The sequence below is a fragment of the Gossypium hirsutum genome, chromosome A09, assembly GCF_007990345.1.
Source record: "Gossypium hirsutum isolate 1008001.06 chromosome A09, Gossypium_hirsutum_v2.1, whole genome shotgun sequence".
NCBI lineage: Eukaryota > Viridiplantae > Streptophyta > Magnoliopsida > Malvales > Malvaceae > Gossypium > Gossypium hirsutum.
In genome coordinates, this window is record NC_053432.1 from 75,680,091 (window position 1) to 75,702,553 (window position 22,463).

The 22,463-nt window shown below is 33.4% G+C and overlaps 3 protein-coding genes across 3 annotated transcripts; all 3 read left to right on the forward strand.

The window, feature by feature from the left end:
- The first annotated feature begins 6,486 nt into the window (after nt 1–6,486).
- On the forward strand, nt 6,487–8,081 carry LOC107889648 (E3 ubiquitin-protein ligase RDUF2). The gene has a single exon (XM_016814149.2). The coding sequence runs from the start codon at nt 6,487–6,489 to the stop codon at nt 7,549–7,551; it is 1,065 nt and encodes a 354-aa protein (XP_016669638.1). The 3' UTR covers nt 7,552–8,081.
- A 152-nt stretch (nt 8,082–8,233) lies between these two features.
- LOC107889649 (uncharacterized) lies at nt 8,234–9,552 on the forward strand. The gene is made up of 2 exons (XM_016814150.2): nt 8,234–9,148; nt 9,247–9,552. The coding sequence occupies exons 1-2, from the start codon at nt 8,871–8,873 to the stop codon at nt 9,383–9,385; spliced, it is 417 nt and encodes a 138-aa protein (XP_016669639.1). The 5' UTR covers nt 8,234–8,870; the 3' UTR covers nt 9,386–9,552.
- Nucleotides 9,553–10,040: 488 nt separating this feature from the next.
- On the forward strand, nt 10,041–13,809 carry LOC107890347 (amino acid transporter AVT1D). Its single transcript, XM_016814803.2, has 11 exons — nt 10,041–10,729; nt 11,224–11,492; nt 11,591–11,805; nt 11,908–11,931; nt 12,016–12,196; nt 12,269–12,488; nt 12,576–12,711; nt 12,802–12,967; nt 13,055–13,098; nt 13,180–13,242; nt 13,332–13,809. The coding sequence occupies exons 1-11, from the start codon at nt 10,530–10,532 to the stop codon at nt 13,422–13,424; spliced, it is 1,611 nt and encodes a 536-aa protein (XP_016670292.1). The 5' UTR covers nt 10,041–10,529; the 3' UTR covers nt 13,425–13,809.
- The last annotated feature ends 8,654 nt before the right edge of the window (nt 13,810–22,463 follow it).

Here is a 22,463-nt window from a genome sequence, read left to right on the forward strand (position 1 = left end):
CACATGGTTGGGCCGCCATCACTGTTGTTGATGACATGGCTCTACCAAGCAATGGGACATTTTCCTTATATATAACCCTAATACACGACATTAAAGAGATCTTTTACTCCCATAAATGTTTAAACAATTTAATTTAATAATATATTATATAAAAATAATTTAATATATTTTCATAATTATTTTATTTTTATGACAAATGACACCTCTCATGACACATCCGTAATTAGTAGTTAAATTATTATTACTCTTTACTAAACTATTTATGAGTTAAGTTTGTAATTAATGTTGAACAATTTTTCAAAATAAAACTAGAAATACATGAAAGCAAATGGAAGCTTACCATCAACACTTCGTAGTAGGTGTCCCCCCCCCCTCCTTTTTATTTTTTTAACAATTTTCTAAATTATTTTAACATATTACCTTAAAATTTCTAAATTATTTTAGCATATTACCTTAAACACTTTGATAAATGAAAAGAGTTAAAAATATTTAAAAATATTATTTTTAACATTATCAATATTTTGAAGTAATATTCTTAAATTAAATTAAATTATTTAAAAAATAAAACTTTTTAAAAAAACATATTTAAAACAACTTTAATTTTTTTTAAAAATTATTAGAAATTTTACTTAAATGTTTAAAAAGTGATTAAATCATGTTAAAAGCATACTACAATTTGTTATTTTTCAATTTATTTAAAAATATTTATATTTATAATTTTTTTAATAAAATAGTTTTTTTTCAAAAACTAATTTAAATTTATATTATTTATACAAATATTTTAATTTTTCAAAGAAAAATAGAATTAATATATATTTAAAATATTATTATAAAAAATTACAAAATGATTGATTGATATACATGGTATACAAACTTTTTTTTTTAATTTTTACATCATACATATTTTCATCAATATCATCATGAACCCATTGAAATATTGTACTAGTTCTTAATCTATTTTCATCTAAATCATCTAAGTTTTGATCCGAAAAAGGTACACTTTCATTTCTTGGTTAATTATCATCTTTAAAATTACCACCCATATCAAATAAGTCCCTAGATATGTTGCGGAGGATAGCATAACAATTGTTATCAATGAGATCCTTAGATTAAAAGACTTATTTTACTTGAGACGAAAAAAAACGTACGATTCATCAAGTACATGCTGTCCGATGTGAATTAATTGCGAGAAGTTGACACTTGTAAAACCAAACTGATCTTAGTAGTTACGTTTGCCCAATCACAGTTGAATAACACAACCTTCTACTTCCCATAATAATCTAACTTAATATTTCCTTCCACAGGTTTACTATCCCTTAGACTAGAATAACTTGTAGTTCTAGAAGTAATAACTACTCCACAAATTTGTTTTATCCTAAATCTTTCACTAGATTTTGAGTGGAATTGAAATCCATTGATTACATATGTACGGTTGAGTAATTTTCTGTATGTCTCATTAAAGAAAATATTCGGGTATTTATACATACTATTACTGTTCATGATTTGACTCTATTGTTCATTGACTTAACCCCGATATTCATAGGACTGACATTCCGAGTAGGCCTCGAGCATGCTGGACACGTGTATCATTCTAGGTCGACTAATGAACCTTGCAGCCCACCACATACGAACTCCTTGGGTACATGTGAATTGAGATTGCGAACTCTGCTTGACTTGTGCAAGTTGATTCTATGAGTTCCCCTAACTGTCCTCTCACTGTATGTCTCGCATACATCCATCTGGCAGAGCCGATTCGGGTTGCTGGTAGGCTACCCGGATCTTATCTAGGTTTCAGGTTGGTGGTCATTGGTGTAACACCCCTACCCATATTCCGAGCCTAGAATAGGGTATGAGGCATTACCAAACTTAATATGATCAATCATGTAATAAAAATCAGCCAATTTTTTTTTGTTCTAAATTAAAAACTTTCATACATATATTTAACGTCCCTTATATAGGCCTACGGGGCCCAAAACATACATTCAGGGTAACATATGAAACTTTTGCAACACTTAGAAAATTTCCACACTTTGGAGAGTTACACGCTCGTGTTTTCAACCCGTGTAACTCTCTGTTTATAATTTCATCAACCTTGCCAATCGTACGCTTCATATAAATAACAAGAAACGTGTATGGGCTTAATTCTCATTCAATTTCTCATATATATACACAATTTCACGTTATGTAATCATACAACATATATCAGCCATATCTCTGTAATCTAAATATATTTTCATAACAACTTATCTTGATTTCAGACTATTTCATATTTAAGCTTAAATAACTAAAGTATTTGAAATATCATCTTTATGCAAATAGTACACATGAGGTATATAATTCTATAATTATGAATAAACACATTTATCAAACATTTTCCATATTCATATATCAATGTCTCATGTCTCCATATATTAATAACCGTCATTTTCATGAATTTCGAGTTCAATTTCATAATTATTTGTCTCGTGTTCAATTTATTCCATATCAGAATTTTATTCATTAAAACATTTGAATTATCAATATATATGGACAGTGCATTCAAGATGAACAATTATATAATCACAAATGAATTCATTTATCAACCAAGTCCTATACTCGTATCTTATCAACTCGTACTTCCTTGTATCACATAATTCCATGTAACACTTACCAAACTTTGTCAAATTAGTGAACGTCTTATGAAATTGAGTACTTCATTTTCTCGATGCCATAGTTCAACTATGGTCTTACACATCTTCACATAATGATGCCATAGCCCAACTATGGTCTTACACATATTCATATATCGATGCCATAGCCCAGCTATGGTCTTACACGAATCACATATCTCACTGATGCCATATCCCAGATATGGTCTTATACGGAAATCACTTGTCACTTGTCACCTGTAGCCGAAGCTACCACTATTCACTGATCAGGTAGCCGGAGCTACCACTTTTCATTGATCAGGTAGCCGGAACTACCACTTTTCACTGATCAGGTAGCAAAAGCTACCACTTTTCACTGATCAGGTAGCTGAAGCTACCACTTTTCATTTGTCATTTGTCATTGATCAGATAAGTGTAGCCGAAGCTATCACTTATCACTTTCACTTTTCCTTGATCAGATAAGTGTAGCCGAAGCTATCACTTATCACTTGTTGCCATGGTCCAACCATGGTCTTTTCCTTCAATTCATCTTGTCACTGAACTGAAATGCTCAATTTGATCATTTATTCAATTTTCATGCTTTTACATTATTCACGATTTTATCATCAATTCATATGAAATAGCACATCATGAAATTCATAAAATTAACAAATAATCACTAAAATTTAGCCATATAAACTCACAAGCTCAATTTTTGAATTATAACGATAATCATAATTTCATAATAAATATACCAAATAAAACATTATATCATTTCTAATCCAACACTTATCGATTATAATCGGGCATGTGATCAATTTATACATGAGTCATTCATATACTTTTGTATATTTTCCTCCTCCTCCTCTCCATCCACATCCTTAGTATAAACAACACACTTGTAGGTAACATTATCCATAATTTTCACTATCTACTTATGTGAATATTCAAGATGTCCATCTGTGTCATAGTCACTAAATTGTTTTTATATTGAGCTACAGAACTCCAAATTAAGATCCATAAATTTTCCCAGAAACTAGACTCATATGTCTTCTTACCATAAAAATTTCATAATTTTTGGTTGGGCCAATTAATACAGTTTATTCATTGAAGTCTCCCATGTTCTGCTGTCTGACAGTTCCGACCCTTCTTCACTAAAAGTTAATTATCTTTTCGTACAAGATTCGAATGATGTCCTCGTTTATTTCTCTTAAAAATTGACCCATTCAGGATTCTAAAAATATAAATTTAAGCCTATAATTATTTTTATCCAATTTTTTATGATTTTCCAAATTTAGAACAGAGGAACCCGAAATCATTCTGACCTTGTCTCACAAAAGTTATTGTATCTCATGATTTACAATTCCATTGCTTACATAATTTATTTTATAAGAAACTAGACTCAATAAGCTTTAATTGCATATTTTATTCATCCTCTAATTCGATTTCTAAAATTTTTGGTGATTTTTCAAAGTTAAACTACTGCTGCTGCCCAAAACAGTTTTAGTGCAAAATATTGATTTCCATTTTACCCCAAATTTCACAATTCATACAATTCAGTCATTGCTCAATTAACCCCTCAATTAAGATAATTTCCTCAATTAATACTTTTTCTAGACATTATAAGTTATTTCATAACTATTGAAATTCATAATTTCCACATAAAACTCTAACTTCAAACTCTTTTACAATTAGGTCCCAAACATTCACTTTCTATTCAATTCTTTCAATAAAATCAGAATATAAACAATTTAAAGCTCTAATTCCATGCCAAATCATCATATACTTCCAACACTCATCCATAACAACTTCAAAAATTAGACATGGAATCAAAAACTAATGAAATAGTAAGTTGGACCCAATTGTAAAAGTCCAAAAACATAAAAATGTCAAGGAGAAAGCAAGAATTAAACTTACATGAAGCTAGAGTATGAAAAATAGCTTGAACCCTCCTCCATGGCTATTTTTCAGCTGATGAATATGAAGAGAAATGAAGAGAATTCTAGATATTCCAATTTAGTCCCATTTTTATTTAGCCAATTTTGTCAATTTTCCAAATTTGCCCTCATTTCATACATTTCCTGATTTTTCTCAGCTATTGCCGCCCAAAATATCTCCTTTGGGCTTATTTGCACTTTAGGTCCTTCCTCATTTGATAATTGAGCTATTTAATCCTTTTAGCAACTTTTACACCTTTTTCAATTTAGTCCTTTTTATTTAATTAACCACCCAAACGTCAAAATTTTCAGACTAAATTTTATTACTACCTCACCAACACTCCATAAATATTTCTAAAAATATTTATGGCTCGATTTATGAAGTTGAGGTCTCGATACCTCATTCTCGACCCAATTTACCTAATTAATTCTTTTAAATCACCAAATTCATTAATTCAAAAATGCTTTTATATTCATATTTGACTCATAGGTATTAATTTATTAAATTTTCAACTCACCCGTCGGATTTAGTGATCTCAAATCTCTATTCCCGATACCACTGAAAATTAGGCTGTTACAATTGGTGTATAACATGTACTATATCTTTTAACAATTTTGTTCGGCCCTTTTGCAAGTGTATGAACTTCGTCACTAACACCCCTTCCACTCCAAACCTATAAAAAAAGAAAGCAATAATATAAGCTCTTGAATATCTAGTGACTTAAATGAAAATTTTCAAATGATTTAGTGATTATTTGTAACTTTTTTAAGTTGAGTGACTAAAATGTAAACTTACTCATAGTTTAGTGATATTGAGTGTAATATACCTTTTTAAATTTGCCGCCATAAATTCTAGTTAAAAAACTTGTGATTGGTGTTTTGTAGGCAGCTACAACACTGGCCTTCGGGCTCGTTGCTGATAGTGGTTTCTTCACCATTTTCTTTTCTTCATAGTTTTATTTTGGTTTTAATTTCAGTCCACCTTATTATGGTTTTGTTCATAAGTTAATGGTTTTATTTTGTCCATATTTTTCATGATTTTTGCTTTGTCTAATTTGTTTTCTTTGAAAACAGATTTGATTTGATTTTAATTTTAATTTTAACTTTTAATAATGTTTTAGCGTATATATGAGATTTGTTAATGTAAGGATGTCGCCAGATCTATTATGAATCGTTCTCAAAAGGCTTTATCAAAATAAATTATAGTGACGGTGATAGATTTGAGATGATGATGATGATAAACCATCCAAAACTTACCTTTTATGCATCATTGATGTTGTGGATCTCTCAGGGCTTTTGGTAATTTTTCTTGGTTGATCTATTTTTCAAGTTGATTTGAAGATGAAAAGGTTAGGATGAAAATTTCAGCGATTTGATTAAGCTAATATATTTCTAGTTTATTTTGAATTATTCCAGTATTGCAATTACTATCAATTTATTTTTCTTTTTGTTTTTAAATTATTCTATAGATATAACATTTATATATTATTATATAATAATTTATTTATCATTTGCAGTATATGCTATGTGTTTATATTATTTTCGTTTACTGTTGTTATTAATTAATGAAGTTAAGCAGGATTCAAAAAGAAAATGTGATTGGTCAGGTGGTTGTAGGAAAAATTCATGAACCGGGGTGAATCCTTTTAAATTTCAGTATTCAGTAACTGGATCATTCCATTAAGCATCTGATTTGGGTTAGTTAATCCCCTCTTAAAAAGTAATTAAAAGCGTATAGCCCACGCTTAATTAAACACCACGCGCTAACACCGTTGAGTCTTCCACGCCACATGCCCTTTTCCATTTCTTTTCTTATTCTTCTCCTTTTCAGGTTTAATTTAAGCATTCGATCTCTCACTCAAATTCTAGGGATTTTAATTTTCTCCTATTTCTGAAAATTTCCGGCTTTTCATTTCATTTCCATGGAATCGATTACATCACCCTATTGGTGTTACAGATGTAATCGCTTTATACGAGTCCGGATCCGATCCCCCCATGATTCGGTTCATTGCCTCCACTGCGGCGGAGGATTCATCGAAGAAATCCAAACACCCTCTCGATCTCCCATCGATCACCGTTTCCCCGTCGCATCCTTGTACTCCGGCACTCCCAGTCTGAGCCCCAGCCCCACCGCCACTCATCGTTTCCGTCGAGCTCGACGAAACGCTGGCGATCGCTCCCCTTTCTATCCCGTCGTCGTACTCCGTGGACCCTCCTCCGAAACGGACGGCGAACTTCCCGAAAGAGGGAATACCAGTTTTGAGCTTTATTATGATGATGGGTCCGGGTCGGGTCTTCGTCATTTACCCGATAGCATGTCGGAATTTTTAATGGGTTCTGATTTTGATAGGCTTCTTGATCAGTTATCCCAGTTACAAGTAAACGAAGTTGGTCGCTTCGAGCAGCCGCCCGCTTCAAAAGCAGCGATTGAATCAATGCCGGTGATAAGAATCGTTGGAAGGCACATCAGGTCGGACTCTCACTGTGCAGTTTGCAAAGAACCTTTCGAACTTGATTCCGAAGCTCGGGAAATGCCTTGTAAGCATATTTACCATTCGGACTGTATTGTACCTTGGCTTTCGATTCGAAACTCTTGTCCAGTTTGCCGCCATGAACTGCCAATTGAAGGTAACAATTTAGGGGAAAATGAGGCTGTGGGATTAACAATATGGAGACTGCCTGGAGGTGGGTTTGCAGTGGGGAGGCTTACTGGAGGGAGGAGAGCAGCGGAGAGGGAGTTCCCATTGGTGTTTACAGAGATGGATGGCGGGTTTAATAACGCGGCTGCTCCTAGAAGGATTTCATTGGCGCCCAGTGGGAGAAGGTCGCAAATAGAGAGCAGAGGATTCCGGCGGGTTTTCCGGAGTTTTGTTTCTTTTTTTGGGAGGTTTAGGAGTTCATCTCGTTCAGGCTCAGATTCTGGGTTTACAAGGAGAAGTCGATCGCTTTCGGTGTTTAATAGATCTTCTAGAAGGGATAGCGACTGAGATTTCGAGGAATCGAATGCGGTTTTTGTTGGGTATTCAGTTTTAGGTTAACCTTTGATGCTACAATGTTGCAGCTTTCCGAGGAATGGAATGTTTATAGATTGCATGATTTTACTTGGATGTAAATAACAACACTTTTGGTGAAGCTATGAGTCTTTATGTGCACCATTGAGGAAGAAGGAAGTGGATGAAGGAGAAAGTTTTGTGGCTAGTAAGATCCTTTAGTGGTTGCTTAAAGCACTGATCTTGGTGGCTAAAAGTACTCATTAGTAGGTTTTGTGATGATAACTTATGCTCTTGTACTATCAGGAATTTTGTTGTTTATTTGTTAATGCAAATTATTCATTGGTTCGTGTCATTACTTTTGGATTTACTTGACTGGAAGCCAATCTACCTGCAACAACTGGTTTTGGGATTTCGTTTGAATTGCTTAACCATGTGATGGATTCTATGAAGTTTTATTATGTAACTATGTGATGGATTCTGTAAACTTTTAATGTTCTATCTATTCAATTATTTATTATTGAGCATAAATGTGATGTTGCAGCAAAGGCTGTGTAATTAGTGAATTAATTGTTTCTTGAAGAACACTATGTCTTGGAGAGATAGGGCTGTTTATTACAGCATGAAAATTTTCCTATAGGAGTGGTCTTGCTTGTGCATGGTTTTTCAGTGGGGTTTGAGAGTTCGAAAAGGTAAAAAGCAGTAGGCATATAATGCATGTTGTTGTACCTTAGAGTTTTTGGTGTAAAACCACGGTGCTCCGGAGAATTTAAAGTTAAAGGTAAAGTCTTCTCACAAACGTGTTTTTTAGAGTTCAAATTTGTGTTCTCACCATTACAGGACAAGACTGCTACCGCTACCACCTTGCTTGGAGTTGTTATGTTTGTGAAAGGCAACCAAAAGCTGCAATCTATTGGACATAATTTGAACCTGTGGTGGTAGTAACATGGCCGACTGTAATAGGTTTAAACAGCTCTTGACTTTGGTTTCTGTATTTTTGGCTGGTAGAAAGAGGGGATACTATTGGATATCACATACGAATAAATCTTTGGAGGGGACCATCCTTATCCAGGAAACCACAAGAATCGTGAGTTCTGACGTGGCCTTATCCAAAATCTAAATCCATACAATACACATGCTTAGATACAAGTACAACCCTGGTAAAGAACCTGCAATGTGTCACTTCTAACATCCACAACCTAAAGCCCCCCCATTTTTATTTCTCCAGCCGATATAAGAGAGCTGTAGGACTGAATATCTTCTCCAACTTGCTCCCTTCTTTACGGAGGTGCTATAGCTATTGAGTTCAGTTGACAATGGCATCTTTGCAAGCTTTGTATGCAACAAATCTGAAACAGTCGCCATTGCAAGGGTTTCTTCCACTATCATCCCGTTATGCTGTGGCTGCGCCCATGAGATCGACTGCTTTGACGAGGACCAAGACCAAAGGCCAGAACAACCAAAAGAGATCTCTTACAGTGGTTGCAGCAGTTGGCGATGTATCAGCTGATGGTACCAACTATCTGATTGCTGGTGCAGCCGTTGTTGCTCTGGTTGGAACAGCTTTCCCTATCTTCTTCTCTCGCAAGGACACGTAATTAACCCATTCCTTTTTTTTTTCTCTGTGTTTAAAATTGCACTATAATAAATGGAGCCCTTAGGGTGTTTCTATGTTGTGGTTTTTTATTTCAGATGTCCTGAATGTGATGGGGCTGGCTTTGTTCGTCAAGCTGGAGCAACATTGAGGGCAAATGCTGCACGAAAGGACCAGGCTCAAATCGTATGCGCTCGTTGTAATGGGCTTGGAAAATTGAACCAAATTGACAAATGAATACCTTTGGTTCCGTGATTTTAATCCAAATTCCTGGTGTAAAGTCCAAAGACCCTATCTTTTACTAAGCTCAGAAATTCCTCTGCGGTTCACACAAGTTCAAATTATTGAATTTCCTCCTCCATGTGTAACTTATATATAAATAACAGAAACATCTTTGATGTTAATCATTCTTAGTTCGTTTTTCTGTCTCATTCTATACTTGATGGAACAGTTCAGTTTCTATAATAAGATTTCTCCATTTTTATATAGTTGCAAATGCTTCAAGCTTGGCGGCTTGAGCAAGTAATGTTGCAATTTATCAGGAAAAATAAAATATTAAAGAAACCAAGAACCTTCCAATTGATAGCCGAAATTCCTTGTGGTTTATATATGACGTGTTGATCATACTGGGATTTTGAATATTCTTGTAATAATGTCGAAAGGGGAAATGCCATGATCTTCTTTTTAAATAACATTCTTCATATACATGGATGATGAAAATCTATGTAATTTAAAAATTGGATAATATAGATGATGAGAAGATAAATGTTGATACAGAAGGCCTAATTGTATATAATTTGGAGAGGGAATTCGGGGTCAAATCTCCAGGCTTGAAAAACTTCACCTGATTGAACTCTTCTTTAAGATAAGAGCGTTGCAATTTATTATCATGATTTCTTGCACCGGATTTGCTTAGATTAGTATATCTGATTAGTTTAATTGTTCAACAAATGTAGCTTATAAATCCTCCCTACTACAAACTTCCCTAGTTCCCAAGCAAAGACAGCCCAATATCAAAGAGGTGAAAACAAGGTTCCAACGTCACAAATATTAATTCCCACAAGTTGGGATTTCCTTAAATTACATGGTTTCTATGTAAGCTACCTCCAATAAATATTATATATATATTATTCAATGACAGCGGTTCCATGCATGAAGAAGTTTATAGCATTAAGGACATCTACATTCTGTCATCTCCTTATCTTTCGGGCGTCATCATAAACTAAAGTAGAAGAAACCAAAGCAACCTCTTCTTCTTGTTTGTGGTTCCATCATAGAAAACGCCCCCGCGACGGGTAATTAACTCAGTTGTATCTCTGTTGTTCAAAAAAAAAAAAAAACTCGCTTGTATCTCTGAGTTGAGAATATAGTGTTAATAGATATGAGGAGGAGTGATAAGGAATATTATGATGTGGAAGGGGATGATGATGCATTCCAAACAGACGATGAAAGGGTATGCGTTAACGTAGATAATGGTGAGGATGATGAGAATACAGAATCTGAGACAGGCTCCCCATCTCCTAATTCATCCCCTAATTGCCTTCAACTAAACCATTCACCTTCATGGCCACAAAGCTACAGGTTCTCTTCTTTCTTCTTTTTCTTTGCCCTTTTTTCTCTCAATTTCCAATGCTTAGAGCTAGTGTTTTGTTATTCAACAATTTACAACTAATGTGCTTAGGATCGACAACAAAAAAATCTATCTGAATCGAAGCTTTACACTATTAATCAAAATTCCGATAGATAATAGTTGTCGATAACTTAATATACAACTAATTGAAACACATATATATTTGCTAATTTTTTAAAGGTTAATCTCTGATATACTATCAATTAACCATAAAAAACTACCTCATCATTTAGTAAAATAAACAATAATTGAAGGACCTATAAATAAATGACGATAAATTTATTTATAAAATGCAACCTTCAGAATCAGGCAAAGCATGCATTAGAAATCAACGGATATACTGTTGCTGTGTGGTTATACCTAGTACTGACTTATAAAAGAGCAAAATGTAAATCCTTTTCAAAAAACCTGAATTACATATGTTGCCATGGTTGAATACATGCAGGGAATCAATGGATATGTTCAAAGGCCTTAGACCTCCGTCCATTAGTTTCCCCAAGGGAAATAACACCACCAGAGTAAGAGGCACTAATCCATTTGGCGACTATCAAAGTAGCGATGAAGAGACTTCCCTCGGTAAACCATTCATTTCTGAAAGTAATTTAGATGAAGAAGTGCCGGCCACTACTCTCCCAGAATCGCAGCAAATAATATCTGTCAATAGATCAATGCCATCACCGAAGCAGTGTTCATTTACGCAAGCACTTGTTAATGGTACTGAACAACTTATTATCTACTGTCAACGTGTCGATGCATGCTGTTTTTTTATCCTTGAGTGTAAAGGCTTTCTCATTGTTGTTTTGTTTACCAAGGAATCAATGTTCTGACCGGCATAGGACTCCTTACAACACCTTATGCTGTTAAAGAAGGAGGGTGGTTGAGCCTCACATTGCTCTTAATATTTGGTGTCATTGCCTGTTATACTGGGATTCTATTAAAAAGATGTTTAGAAAGCTCTCCAGGTCTACAAACATACCCAGATATCGGGCAGGCAGCTTTCGGTATAACCGGTCGCTTAGTTATAGCTGTAAGTGTGATAAGCGCATATTGAAATTGAATTGTCCTATGTTCTTTTTGCATTGACAGTGACACTAACATCAAACACTTCTTTTTAATTTATGAAATGCAGGTAACTTTGTATGCAGAATTATATGTAAGTACAACGAGTTCTTTCATCTTTGCTGTTGATCTATCATGGTTCAGTATATATAACTGAAAGAGCGCCTCTGATATGTAGGCAGCATGCGTGGAGTACGTAATAATCATGAGCGAAAACCTGTCCACGATTTTCCCAAACACCAGCATAGAATTCGGCGGAATATATCTTAACGCTCATCAAATATTTGCTATCATAGGAATTCTCGTTGTTCTCCCAACTGTTTGGCTACGAGACCTTAGTTTGCTGTCATACCTTTCGGGTTGGTTTCTCGTCATCCTTAAACCACTTTAAACCTATGAGGGCTGCTAATATTAATCTTTTAAATGTTCAGTTGGTGGAGTAGGAGCATCAATTTTAGTGGTGATTTGCTTGTTATGGGTTGGGACTGTCGATCAAGTCGGGTTTCCTCGAGCTGGAACCACTCTTAACCTCGCCAATATACCCATTTCAATTGGTATATATAGTTTTTGCTATTCAGGCCATTCGGTTTTCCCAAATATATATACTTCCATGAAAGAACCATCACGTTTTCCACTCGTACTTATATCGAGGTAGCGTAAAATTTCACCTTCATCTTATGTATGAACAAAGCCTGTGGGAATAATGAACTTTGTTAACTTCAGTTTCTTCTCTTTCAGCATTATATTTTGTTGGTTCATGTCCACTGGGGCAGCATTCTCAGGTTTTCTGATATTTGGTGACTCAGTTGAATCTCAATTTACATTAAACATGCCAACAAAATTCGCAGCCTCTAAAATCGCTGTCTGGACAGTGGTATGTCTGTAAATCTGCTATTTAGTTTCTTTTATGTATTCATGCTTGTTTACAGTTCCAAGAGCTGAAATGTAAAATGGTTTTGGTCAGGTAATTATAACAATATCAAAGTACGCTTTGACACTCACTCCAATTGCATTGAGTCTAGAAGAACTTGTACCTGCGACATGGTTGACATCTTATGGTGGTTCCATACTTATCAGAGCTGCTTTAGTGATTTCAACTTTAGTTGTTGCCCTGAAAGTTCCCTTCTTTGGTAAAAATAAATAAAAAGTAGATTTAGATCATTTACAGTTCAGTATTGCCTTGGTACGTGCTCATTTGTCGACTTTCTTTACTGCAGCTTTTCTCATGGCATTGGCTGGATCTTTGCTTACGATGCTAATTGTAAGTTCATATTGTTCTTTAGTTAGCTTAGAGACAGTTAAAAAGGAAATGTATTTTGATCTTATATTTTTTATTATACAGACTATTATCTTCCCATGTGCCTGTTATCTCAGCATACGTGGCGGTGGATTAACCAATTTACAAGTAAGAATATCCCTACTTACAGCTTTCCAAGATTAGTTTATATGTATATGTTTACAAATTATTTGACTCTAATGTTTTGTACCATTCAGAGGGCAGTCTGCATTTGCACTGCTATGCTGGGATTGTTGATTGCTTGTGATGGCACATATTCAGCGGTCATAAGAATAGCTGGCCAAAATTGATCAAAGGGGGTTTCAATTGCTCTGCTTTTGCCTTGAATTCCATCTTTGTTTAAAATGTGAAAATAAACCCTAGTTTCCCATATCCAAAGTCACAATTCCATAAGGTTTTGCTTAATCATTCAGGTGTCAGCTCATAAGCTTTGTCCTAAGCGTCTTTTTGGCACTTCTCCTCCGGCAATTCTTCAGTCCATGTCAAATGCCAATGGAGTATTTATTGCTTCAAAAGCTAATATATATATATATCAGAAAATTAATACCCTGTCAAATGTGTTACAGCAACATACATTAAAAACATGCAAGTTGTGCATGGCTCTTTATTCAGAATGTCATTTTATATTAAGAAACACTATTCTTATATCTTAATTGATTGACTATTTTTCTCTTATATTCTTTCAATTTATTGTTTAGTTATTTGTATAGTCATGTACTTATTTGATCTGCTTCCATGGCCACTAATTTGTATTATAATTAGGTAACCTTAAGAAAAAGTTAACCACAGGCTTTGTTAGATTTTCAACACACTTTCATCGAGTAAAGTAAGAATTTCAAACAGAACACCAGCAGCAACGTATTATACCCGGGTAAAATATGAAGGAAAAATGCTTGAAGTTCAAGCTTTTAGCTATTGTCAAGAATGGAGAACAGAACTTAGAATTTTTAGAAGGCAAAGGAAGAATGGAGCATATGGAAGAAAATCTGATGATTTCATTCACATGAAATATTGGCTTAAAGCCATTACATATACCAATCATTGGCTGGTCAAAAGATCAACAAATTCATCACCTAAACACTACCTAACTCCACTTATTACATTGGAACTTACAAAACTAAACTTGTACACTTAAGTAAAGTTGGTCATCAGCTCCTACATCATCAAACTACATCAAATGTAGGCTTAAACTAAGTTCAAAACGAACTAGAACACATTTCATAGACTTGGTTACAAAAGAACCAAAACAAACAGATTCAGTTACACGTACTTTACCCGGGTAACTTATGTGTATGAATCCTTGCATATACTTTACCTGGGTAACTTATGTGTATTTGTTCTTGCGTGCTTGAATCTGCGTGGGCTACATATCCACCTTTGTTGCTGCATGTGTTGCATGGCTTGGGCTGCTTCTTGACATGTTGGAAATTCACATGCTGTATGCAGGCCAGTTTCCAACACTCCTCCTTGGCTTGCATGCTGCAAACTCTTGTTCATTAAGCATTCTCTAATGATTTTATTCACTAAATCATTTTTCTCATCTCCTTTTGCTTCTAAATCTCTTTGAAGGTCCTCGACCATTTGTTTCAACTCTGATTTTTGATTCTCCATTTCATTCAGTTTTTTGGATAACTTTTGTTTCTTTCTATCAAACTGCAATTCTAGTTTTGCCTTCTGGATATGAAGAGACTCCAGCTGCTGCTGCAATGTGTTTACCTCATCCATTAACCTCTGTACTTGATTTGATGCTTCATCACCTTCAAATGCAAAATTTTCTTTCAACAGAGCCTTCTCAGCTTGCAACGTCTCCTTCTCTGATAGCAGATTATTTTCCTGAGCAGTCAAGTTCTTCATACCAGACAATGATTCACTGTTATCATCCTCAAGTTTCTTCGTGAGAATAAAAATTTCTTTTTCTCTCTTTTCCAACATTATTTCGAGTTCTGAAATACGGGATTGGAGTCCTATATTTTGTTCTCCCAATTTTTCTACTTCACTTGCTTTGTTCTCTAACTGCCCCGCCATATCTTTGTTAGTTGCTTGCAATGATTTCAACTCAAGTTCCAAGCTAGTTACATGTGCCTTTAATTCTTTTATCTGAGCAAATGATTGGTTCCCATGCATATCATGCACCTCTTTGAATGTCAAAAATTTCCTTTCTTTCTCAACCGAATTAGTGAAATTTTTAACCAAATCTTCTTTGGTTAGCTGAGCCATTGACATGTTGTTGGCATGGCTAAACCTCTTGTGACACAGCATGGATTCATCTGCAACAGCTGTGTAGGCACTATCTGGACTCTTATTCCAGTCCACAATAAAACTTTTTTCCGTCATAGCTACTGTCATGAGCTTGGATCCACTAGGATCACTAATCAGGCATTCTTTGCCTTTGAATACAACTGAATAGCCCTTCTCAAGCAGTTGAGCAATGCTAAGCAAATTTCTATCAATTTCAGGCACTAACAAGACATTTTTAACAAGTTTGGTACCTGTAGGAGTGCTTATCAGCACATCTCCTTTGCCTTCAACTTTGATGAAGTGTCCATTTCCAACCTTCACATTTGTTTTGAAGCTTCTGTCAATTGACTTAAAAATGCTAGCATCAGGGGTCATGTGGTTTGTGCAACCACTGTCTATCAACCATCCATCTGTAGCTTTTCCTTTAACAGCTGAACAAGAAACTGCAAAAACTTGTTCTTCTTGGTCATTGTCTTCTTCTACTACTTGAGCTTCAGCTCTTGGCTGCTGGGGTTGGTTGTATCTTGGTCTGCCTTTGTTTTTGCAAACCCTTTCTACATGACCCATCTTCTTGCAAAATCTGCATTGCACATCAGGCTTGAACCAACATACTTTACCGGGGTGACTTGCCCTTCTACAGTGTGGACAGGGTGAATATCTTCCTGCACCATCTGCTTTAGGCTCGTTTGACCAGGTATTCTTGCCTTCGTAGGCAGAGGTGCTCGAGGCAGACTTGGCTTCGACTTGAAAGGCACCTTCTTGGCGCTCCTCCTATCTGCTGGCCCTCATTTGCTCTTGTGCATACAGAGCATTGATCAGCTCTGTCAAAGAGATGCTGGTCAGGTCCCTTGAATCCTCTAAGGAGGATATTTTTGCTTCATACCTTTCTGGTAAGGTAGAGAGCACTTTCTCCACAATCCTTGCTTCACTAAAATGCTCACCAAGGAGCCTTATGCTGTTTACTACAGCCATAATTCTGTCTGAATACTTCTTGACAGTTTCCTCTTCCTTCATCTTTAAGTTCTCGAACTCCCTTCTCAAGTTCAACAACTGCTGCTGTCTTGTCCTCTCAGTACCTTGGAACTCCTCCTTGAGTTTGTCCCAGGCCTGCTTTGGAGTCTCACAAGCCATGATCCTGGTGAAAATAACATCAGAAACACAGTTCTGAATGCATGACATGGCCTTGTGCTTTTTACTTTTTTCTTCAGAATACTGCTTCATTTGAGCCACTGTTGGATTTGCTCTCAATGGTTCTGGTTCAACATCTGAGTTAACCACCTCCCATAGATCAAATGCCTGGAGGTAGGTTCTCATCTTGACTACCCAAATGTGATATCCTTCTCCATTGAAAACTGGAGGTACAGCTGGTGAGAAGCTTGATGAAGCCATCAGTATGTGATTTAACTATAACAGGTCCACTAAGATAAGGGCTCTAGATACCAATTGTTGGGTTTTTGACACACTTTAACCGGGTAAAGTAAGAATTTCAAACAGAGCACCAGCAGCAATGTATTATACCCGGGTAAAATATGAAGGAAAAATGCTTGAAGTTCAAGTTTTTAGCTACTGTCAAGAATGGAGAACAGAACTTAGAATTTTTAGAAGGCAAAGGAAGAATGGAGCATATGGAAGAAAATCTGATGATTTCATTCACATGAAATATTGGCTTAAAGCCATTACATATACCAGTCATTGGCTGGTCAAAAGATCAACAAATTCATCACCTAAACATTACCTAACTCCACTTATTACATTGGAACTTACAAAACTAAACTTGTACACTTAAGTAAAGTTGGTCATCAGCTCTTACATCATCAAACTACATCAAATGTAGACTTAAACTAAGTTCAAAACGAACTAGAACACATTTCATAGACTTGGTTACAAAAGAACCAAAACAAACAGATTCAGTTACATGTACTTTACCCAGGTAACTTATGTGTATGAATCCTTGCACATACTTTACCTGGGTAACTTATGTGTATTTGTTCTTGCATGCTTGAATCTGCTTGGGCTACATATCCACCTTTGTTGCTGCATGTGTTGCATGGCTCGGGCTGCTTCTTGACATGTTGGAAATTCACATGCTGCATGCAGGCCAGTTTCCAACAGGCTTGCTTTGTGAATGCCCAAAGGCTTCAATGCAACCTCAAGCCTACTCCGTACAGCACCCAAAGGCTTCAAGTAGCCTCAACAACGAATTAACAACATTATGAAAACACAGAAGAAATGAGCTAAATGAAGAACAAACATTACTGCTGAATGAACTTTCTTGCTTAACCTAATTCATTCTATCTTCATCAACTTATATACTGTGTACATGAAGACTAACCACTTACTCATGAACAGATTAACTGTATTTAACATACTAACTATCGGCTGACTGAGTTACTCTAATAAGCAAATCATGCAGGCTAAAACTATCACATTCAATATTATCTTAGTAAAAGTACTATATGAGTTTTAAGTATTGTTCCAGTAATATAAAATCTCTTATTCAATTAACAAGTACATATATAAAAATCAAATTACAGGAAGATTTATTTATTAAATCAACTAGATGTATTCTTAGCAAAAAGATAATCCAAGTTTAAATCTTAAAAAAAATGGACTGAGAACATACAAATTCATAATTTTATTCACCTAACAAAAGAAATATAACCAACATGTTACGTTAGACTCCTTAAAGTCCTACACTTCACTATCTATAATATATATAAGTACGAGTTTGGAAAAAATTTTAAACTAACCAACGTCATATTTGTTGTTCATTATATAATTAAATTTTGCATTTTATATTTTTTTTATTTATAAGATTTATCACATTTATAAATAAAAATTTTAATTTTACTAAGTTATTTGAGGGATGAAATTGTAATTTTTCATATTTAGATAACTAAAGTGTAAACTTATTAATAGTGAAGTCACCATGTATAATTTATCCTTTTGTTTATTTCTTTTATTTTTTAACTAGCATTTCCACCCAGGTTACATCAAGAATTTTCAAAAAAAATATTTTTATAATTCATTTAATATTTAAAGTTAACTTTAAATAAAATTTATTAAATAAAAAATTTCAATTATTAAATTAAATTTATAATAATTTATGTACAATTTTTTAATAGATTCATAAATATGAGACAAATATTAAAACAAAGCATAATATTTTTTTCTGGATACATCAAAATCTTTGAATAATTTTAAAATAGAGAGAATATTTGATGTATTATTAGTGTTTTAATTTCATGCATAAATGAATAATAATATGATATATTATTATTGAATAAAACAAAATATAGTGGAGGATTTACAACTAAATACTAAAAAAATTATTTAAACATAATAAAATAATAATTAATTATAAATAAATACTAAAACTGTTAACCCTAAACTCAAAATATGGACTTAAAATTTTACCCAAACTTACCTATATTTGTAAAAGATTAACCCAAACTCATTTTAAGCCCACCCATATTATTTTTATTTTTGAAAATATTTATATTATATTATTTTAATTTAATATTTAATAATTTTTATTTATTGAAAATTTTTATAGAATCATCTTTAACATTATTTTAATGTCTATATTAGAGTAGTATAGTATTGAAAATATATAAAGATAACATACTATAAAATATTATAAACTTAAAAGTGAGTTGGGCTTTTAGGCCTTAAATGTTCAAGCCTGAGCCCGACTCATATTTTAAATGTGTCTATTTTTTTTGCTAAAACCCATTTTTCGGGCCTAATATTTTTACCGAAATCCTCCCAAATTTCAGGCGGGCCTTTGGGCTTAGGCAGGTAGCCCAACCCATGAACTGATCTACTAAACCCTAAATCCAAGAATTGGTAAAAGTACCACAAAACCCCCCAATACTATACTTTGGATTGCATTTTAACCCCTCTACCGAAACAATGGGCAAATTAGACTCTATATGTTAGATGAGTAAGAAAACAACCCCTCCGTTAAAATTTAGAGTTTATATATAAGGTATAATAACAAATTTAACCCTTAATCTTTACACATTTATTCAATTTGACCCCTACTCTTTTATTGGAAATAAATTAGAAATTTTTGAAACTTATAAGGCTAAATGGTCAAAAAGGCATTAGTAACAAAGTTTAAAAAAACTCAATTAATCACTTTTAAAATTAAAAAATTATTTAAAAAATTCCAAAATTATAAACAAAACTTATAAAAAAATTCTAAAATTATTAAAATTTAAAATTTAATGGTTATAAGATCTTAAAAAAATTTGACCCCTACTCTATTATCAGGTCAGTATTATTATTTTTTAATAAAATTTTTATATTTTAAAATTTTTATATTTGCTTTTTATAATTTTTGATAATTTTTTAATTTTAAAAGGGCTTAAATGTTTTGGTTTAAATTTGTTACTAAAGCCTATTTTAGTCTTTAACCTAAACAGTTTCAAATATTTCTAATATATATACTTCCGACAAAAGAGTAGGGGTCAAATTGTATAAATATGTAAAGATTGTGGACTAAATTTATTATTATAACTAATATATAAACATCAAAACAAATATTTAACAGTACAATTTTAATATAGGGGTTGCGTTGCTCGTTCATTTAACATACAAGGGTCAATTTATCTATTTTTTTTAGTAGAGAGACTAAAAATGTAATTCAAGGTATACAGAGGATTTTGTGGTACTTTTACCTCCAAGAGTTATTGATATATGTTTATAATAGTTATAATTAATTAGTGTTTAATTATGTTTAATAAAATCATTAATGCTTATTTATAAGTAATAAATAATTTTTTAATTTATTTAAAAGTGATGTATCATGTTGTAAAATAAACAAAATAAATTTGGTGCATAAAATTTGGCGCATCAAATATTATTCCTTAAAAATAAACAAAATAAATTTTTGCAAATCGATTAAGTACGAAACATAAATCAATTTGTCAATGGATGTGCAAATCATCCTTTAGATACACTCTGAATTGACTCTTTTAGCAAAGGCAACTATAAACATTGAATAGATTTGTCTTCATGAACCATAAAATATGAAAGGAACTAAAATATTATGCAACACAAAAATAATTTAAAAATAATAATTAAAACACATCTTAAAATAAAAAAATAATATAAACATTATAGATATACAAATACATGTTAAAATATGCGCCGATAAAAAATTCATATGATTTTGATTAGTATAATAGCTCTCAATGTTTAAATATTCTGTCAATTTTGTTTTAAATTTAAAAAATTCAACATATTTAACCTTCAAAATTAAAATTTTGTTGGTTTTTTTTTAAAATCATGACCAAACGACTTAATTTATAAACATTGAAGATTAAATTTGTTATTATATCAATCAATAATAGGATAAATTGACGGAAAAAGTCAATGTTGTGATTAATTGTCCTAAATTGCTGATTTTTAAACTTTATAGGAGCTAAATTATTTACTCACTTTTTAGAAGGGATCAATTTATTCAATATCAAAATTGAGAGAGACCAAAGGGATTTTTTACCAATTTTTTTCCTCTTCCCTTTCCTTCTCTCCTCTCTTTTCCCTCTCCCTCTCTCCCTTCTTTTTCTTTAATTGTATAATAGTAAAGAATTGATTAGACACTGAAGAATAAGAAAATTTGAGAGTAAAATACGATTTACTAGTGGGGTATAAATTAATTTTTTAAAAGGTCTAAATATGTGGTTAAGCATAATCGCTAAAGTTGGAAAAGGTAGAGCCTATATTTGCAATTGAACCAATAAAGGACGAAGTGATGTTTTGCAAATAAACCAAAATGTTACGTTAGTGCTCATAGCTAACCGTTAGATTTGCACCAAAATGTGCCTTTAATAATGAATGACCGTTGGATTAAGGTGGATGAGTTCAAATTCATAAACACATGTCAGGATATGAGCTAAGCATTATGTTTTATAAATTTGATGATGGTGAGAGGGAAAGGAAACAGCCGCTTCCATGATCAACTATTCTCCTGCTTAATGGTGAGGGAACATTTTACGTTTCCTTTACGTTGACAAGAAATTATATGTTCTGTACTGAAATCCTGGACAAGTCTGGAGTAAAAGCAAATTTTATTTACAGTCCACGTTCAATTTTCATTTTTCTTCCATTAAAACGTCGTCGCTGAGATATAAAAGTGAAACAAATCCCAGCATGGCGTAATGGGTTACCATAACCAGAGAGGTGGACTCCCCCACACCACGACCATGTGTTTGTAAAATAATCAGCACAGCATGTGCAACCACCTGATAACTATGTTTCTAAACACCATATGCAAGGAATTGGATCCAAGAATCTATTGTACTACTCATGCACGTGAATGTTTACATAATTTAATCCTACTTTTTTTTCCCTTTCCACCGTAATGCTTTGCATTAACTGCATCCATATACCAAGACAATTTTATATCGTTGATTTTCTTACTGATTTCTGGAAACCAGACAAATCAGTTTTCCTATAACTTCATAACTGCAGGATTCATGTTCCTTGGTCCTCTTATTGTCACCAAGTTCGTTTTTGGTTACATGTCTCTGTCAGTGTTTTAGTTGTGCAAAGTCCATACAGGAGATTTCACATTCATGGATTTCAACCTTAGTTATTAACATAAATTATTATTAAATACTGAACTCTAGATAATTAATTCAACTCAAATTAATTTATCCACATATGATTTACATAAATAAAACTCAAACATATTACCTCAAAATTTTTACTTCTTAAAACTTCAATATTATAATTAGACGAAGGCCTCGACATTAAAATTTAAATATATATATTAACCAATAACATAAAATCTTATATAAATAGTTCCACAAACACTCATTTTAAATTAAATCCTAAGAAAGCCAACAGTATACCTTTCATCAAATCAAGAAGTCATCATCATATCTTCTCATACTCATCAGCTATAGTATATAGTGTGAAATAATATCAGAAAAATTCACATCTTCCATCACCTAAAAGAACCCACTAACCCTTCAGTGAAACACAAGCCACAAATACACCGCAACAAGATCTAGGTTATTGATAAGAAGTAGGTCCTAATTTATGAACTACACAACAAGTTGTCAAAATTAAAAAAAAAT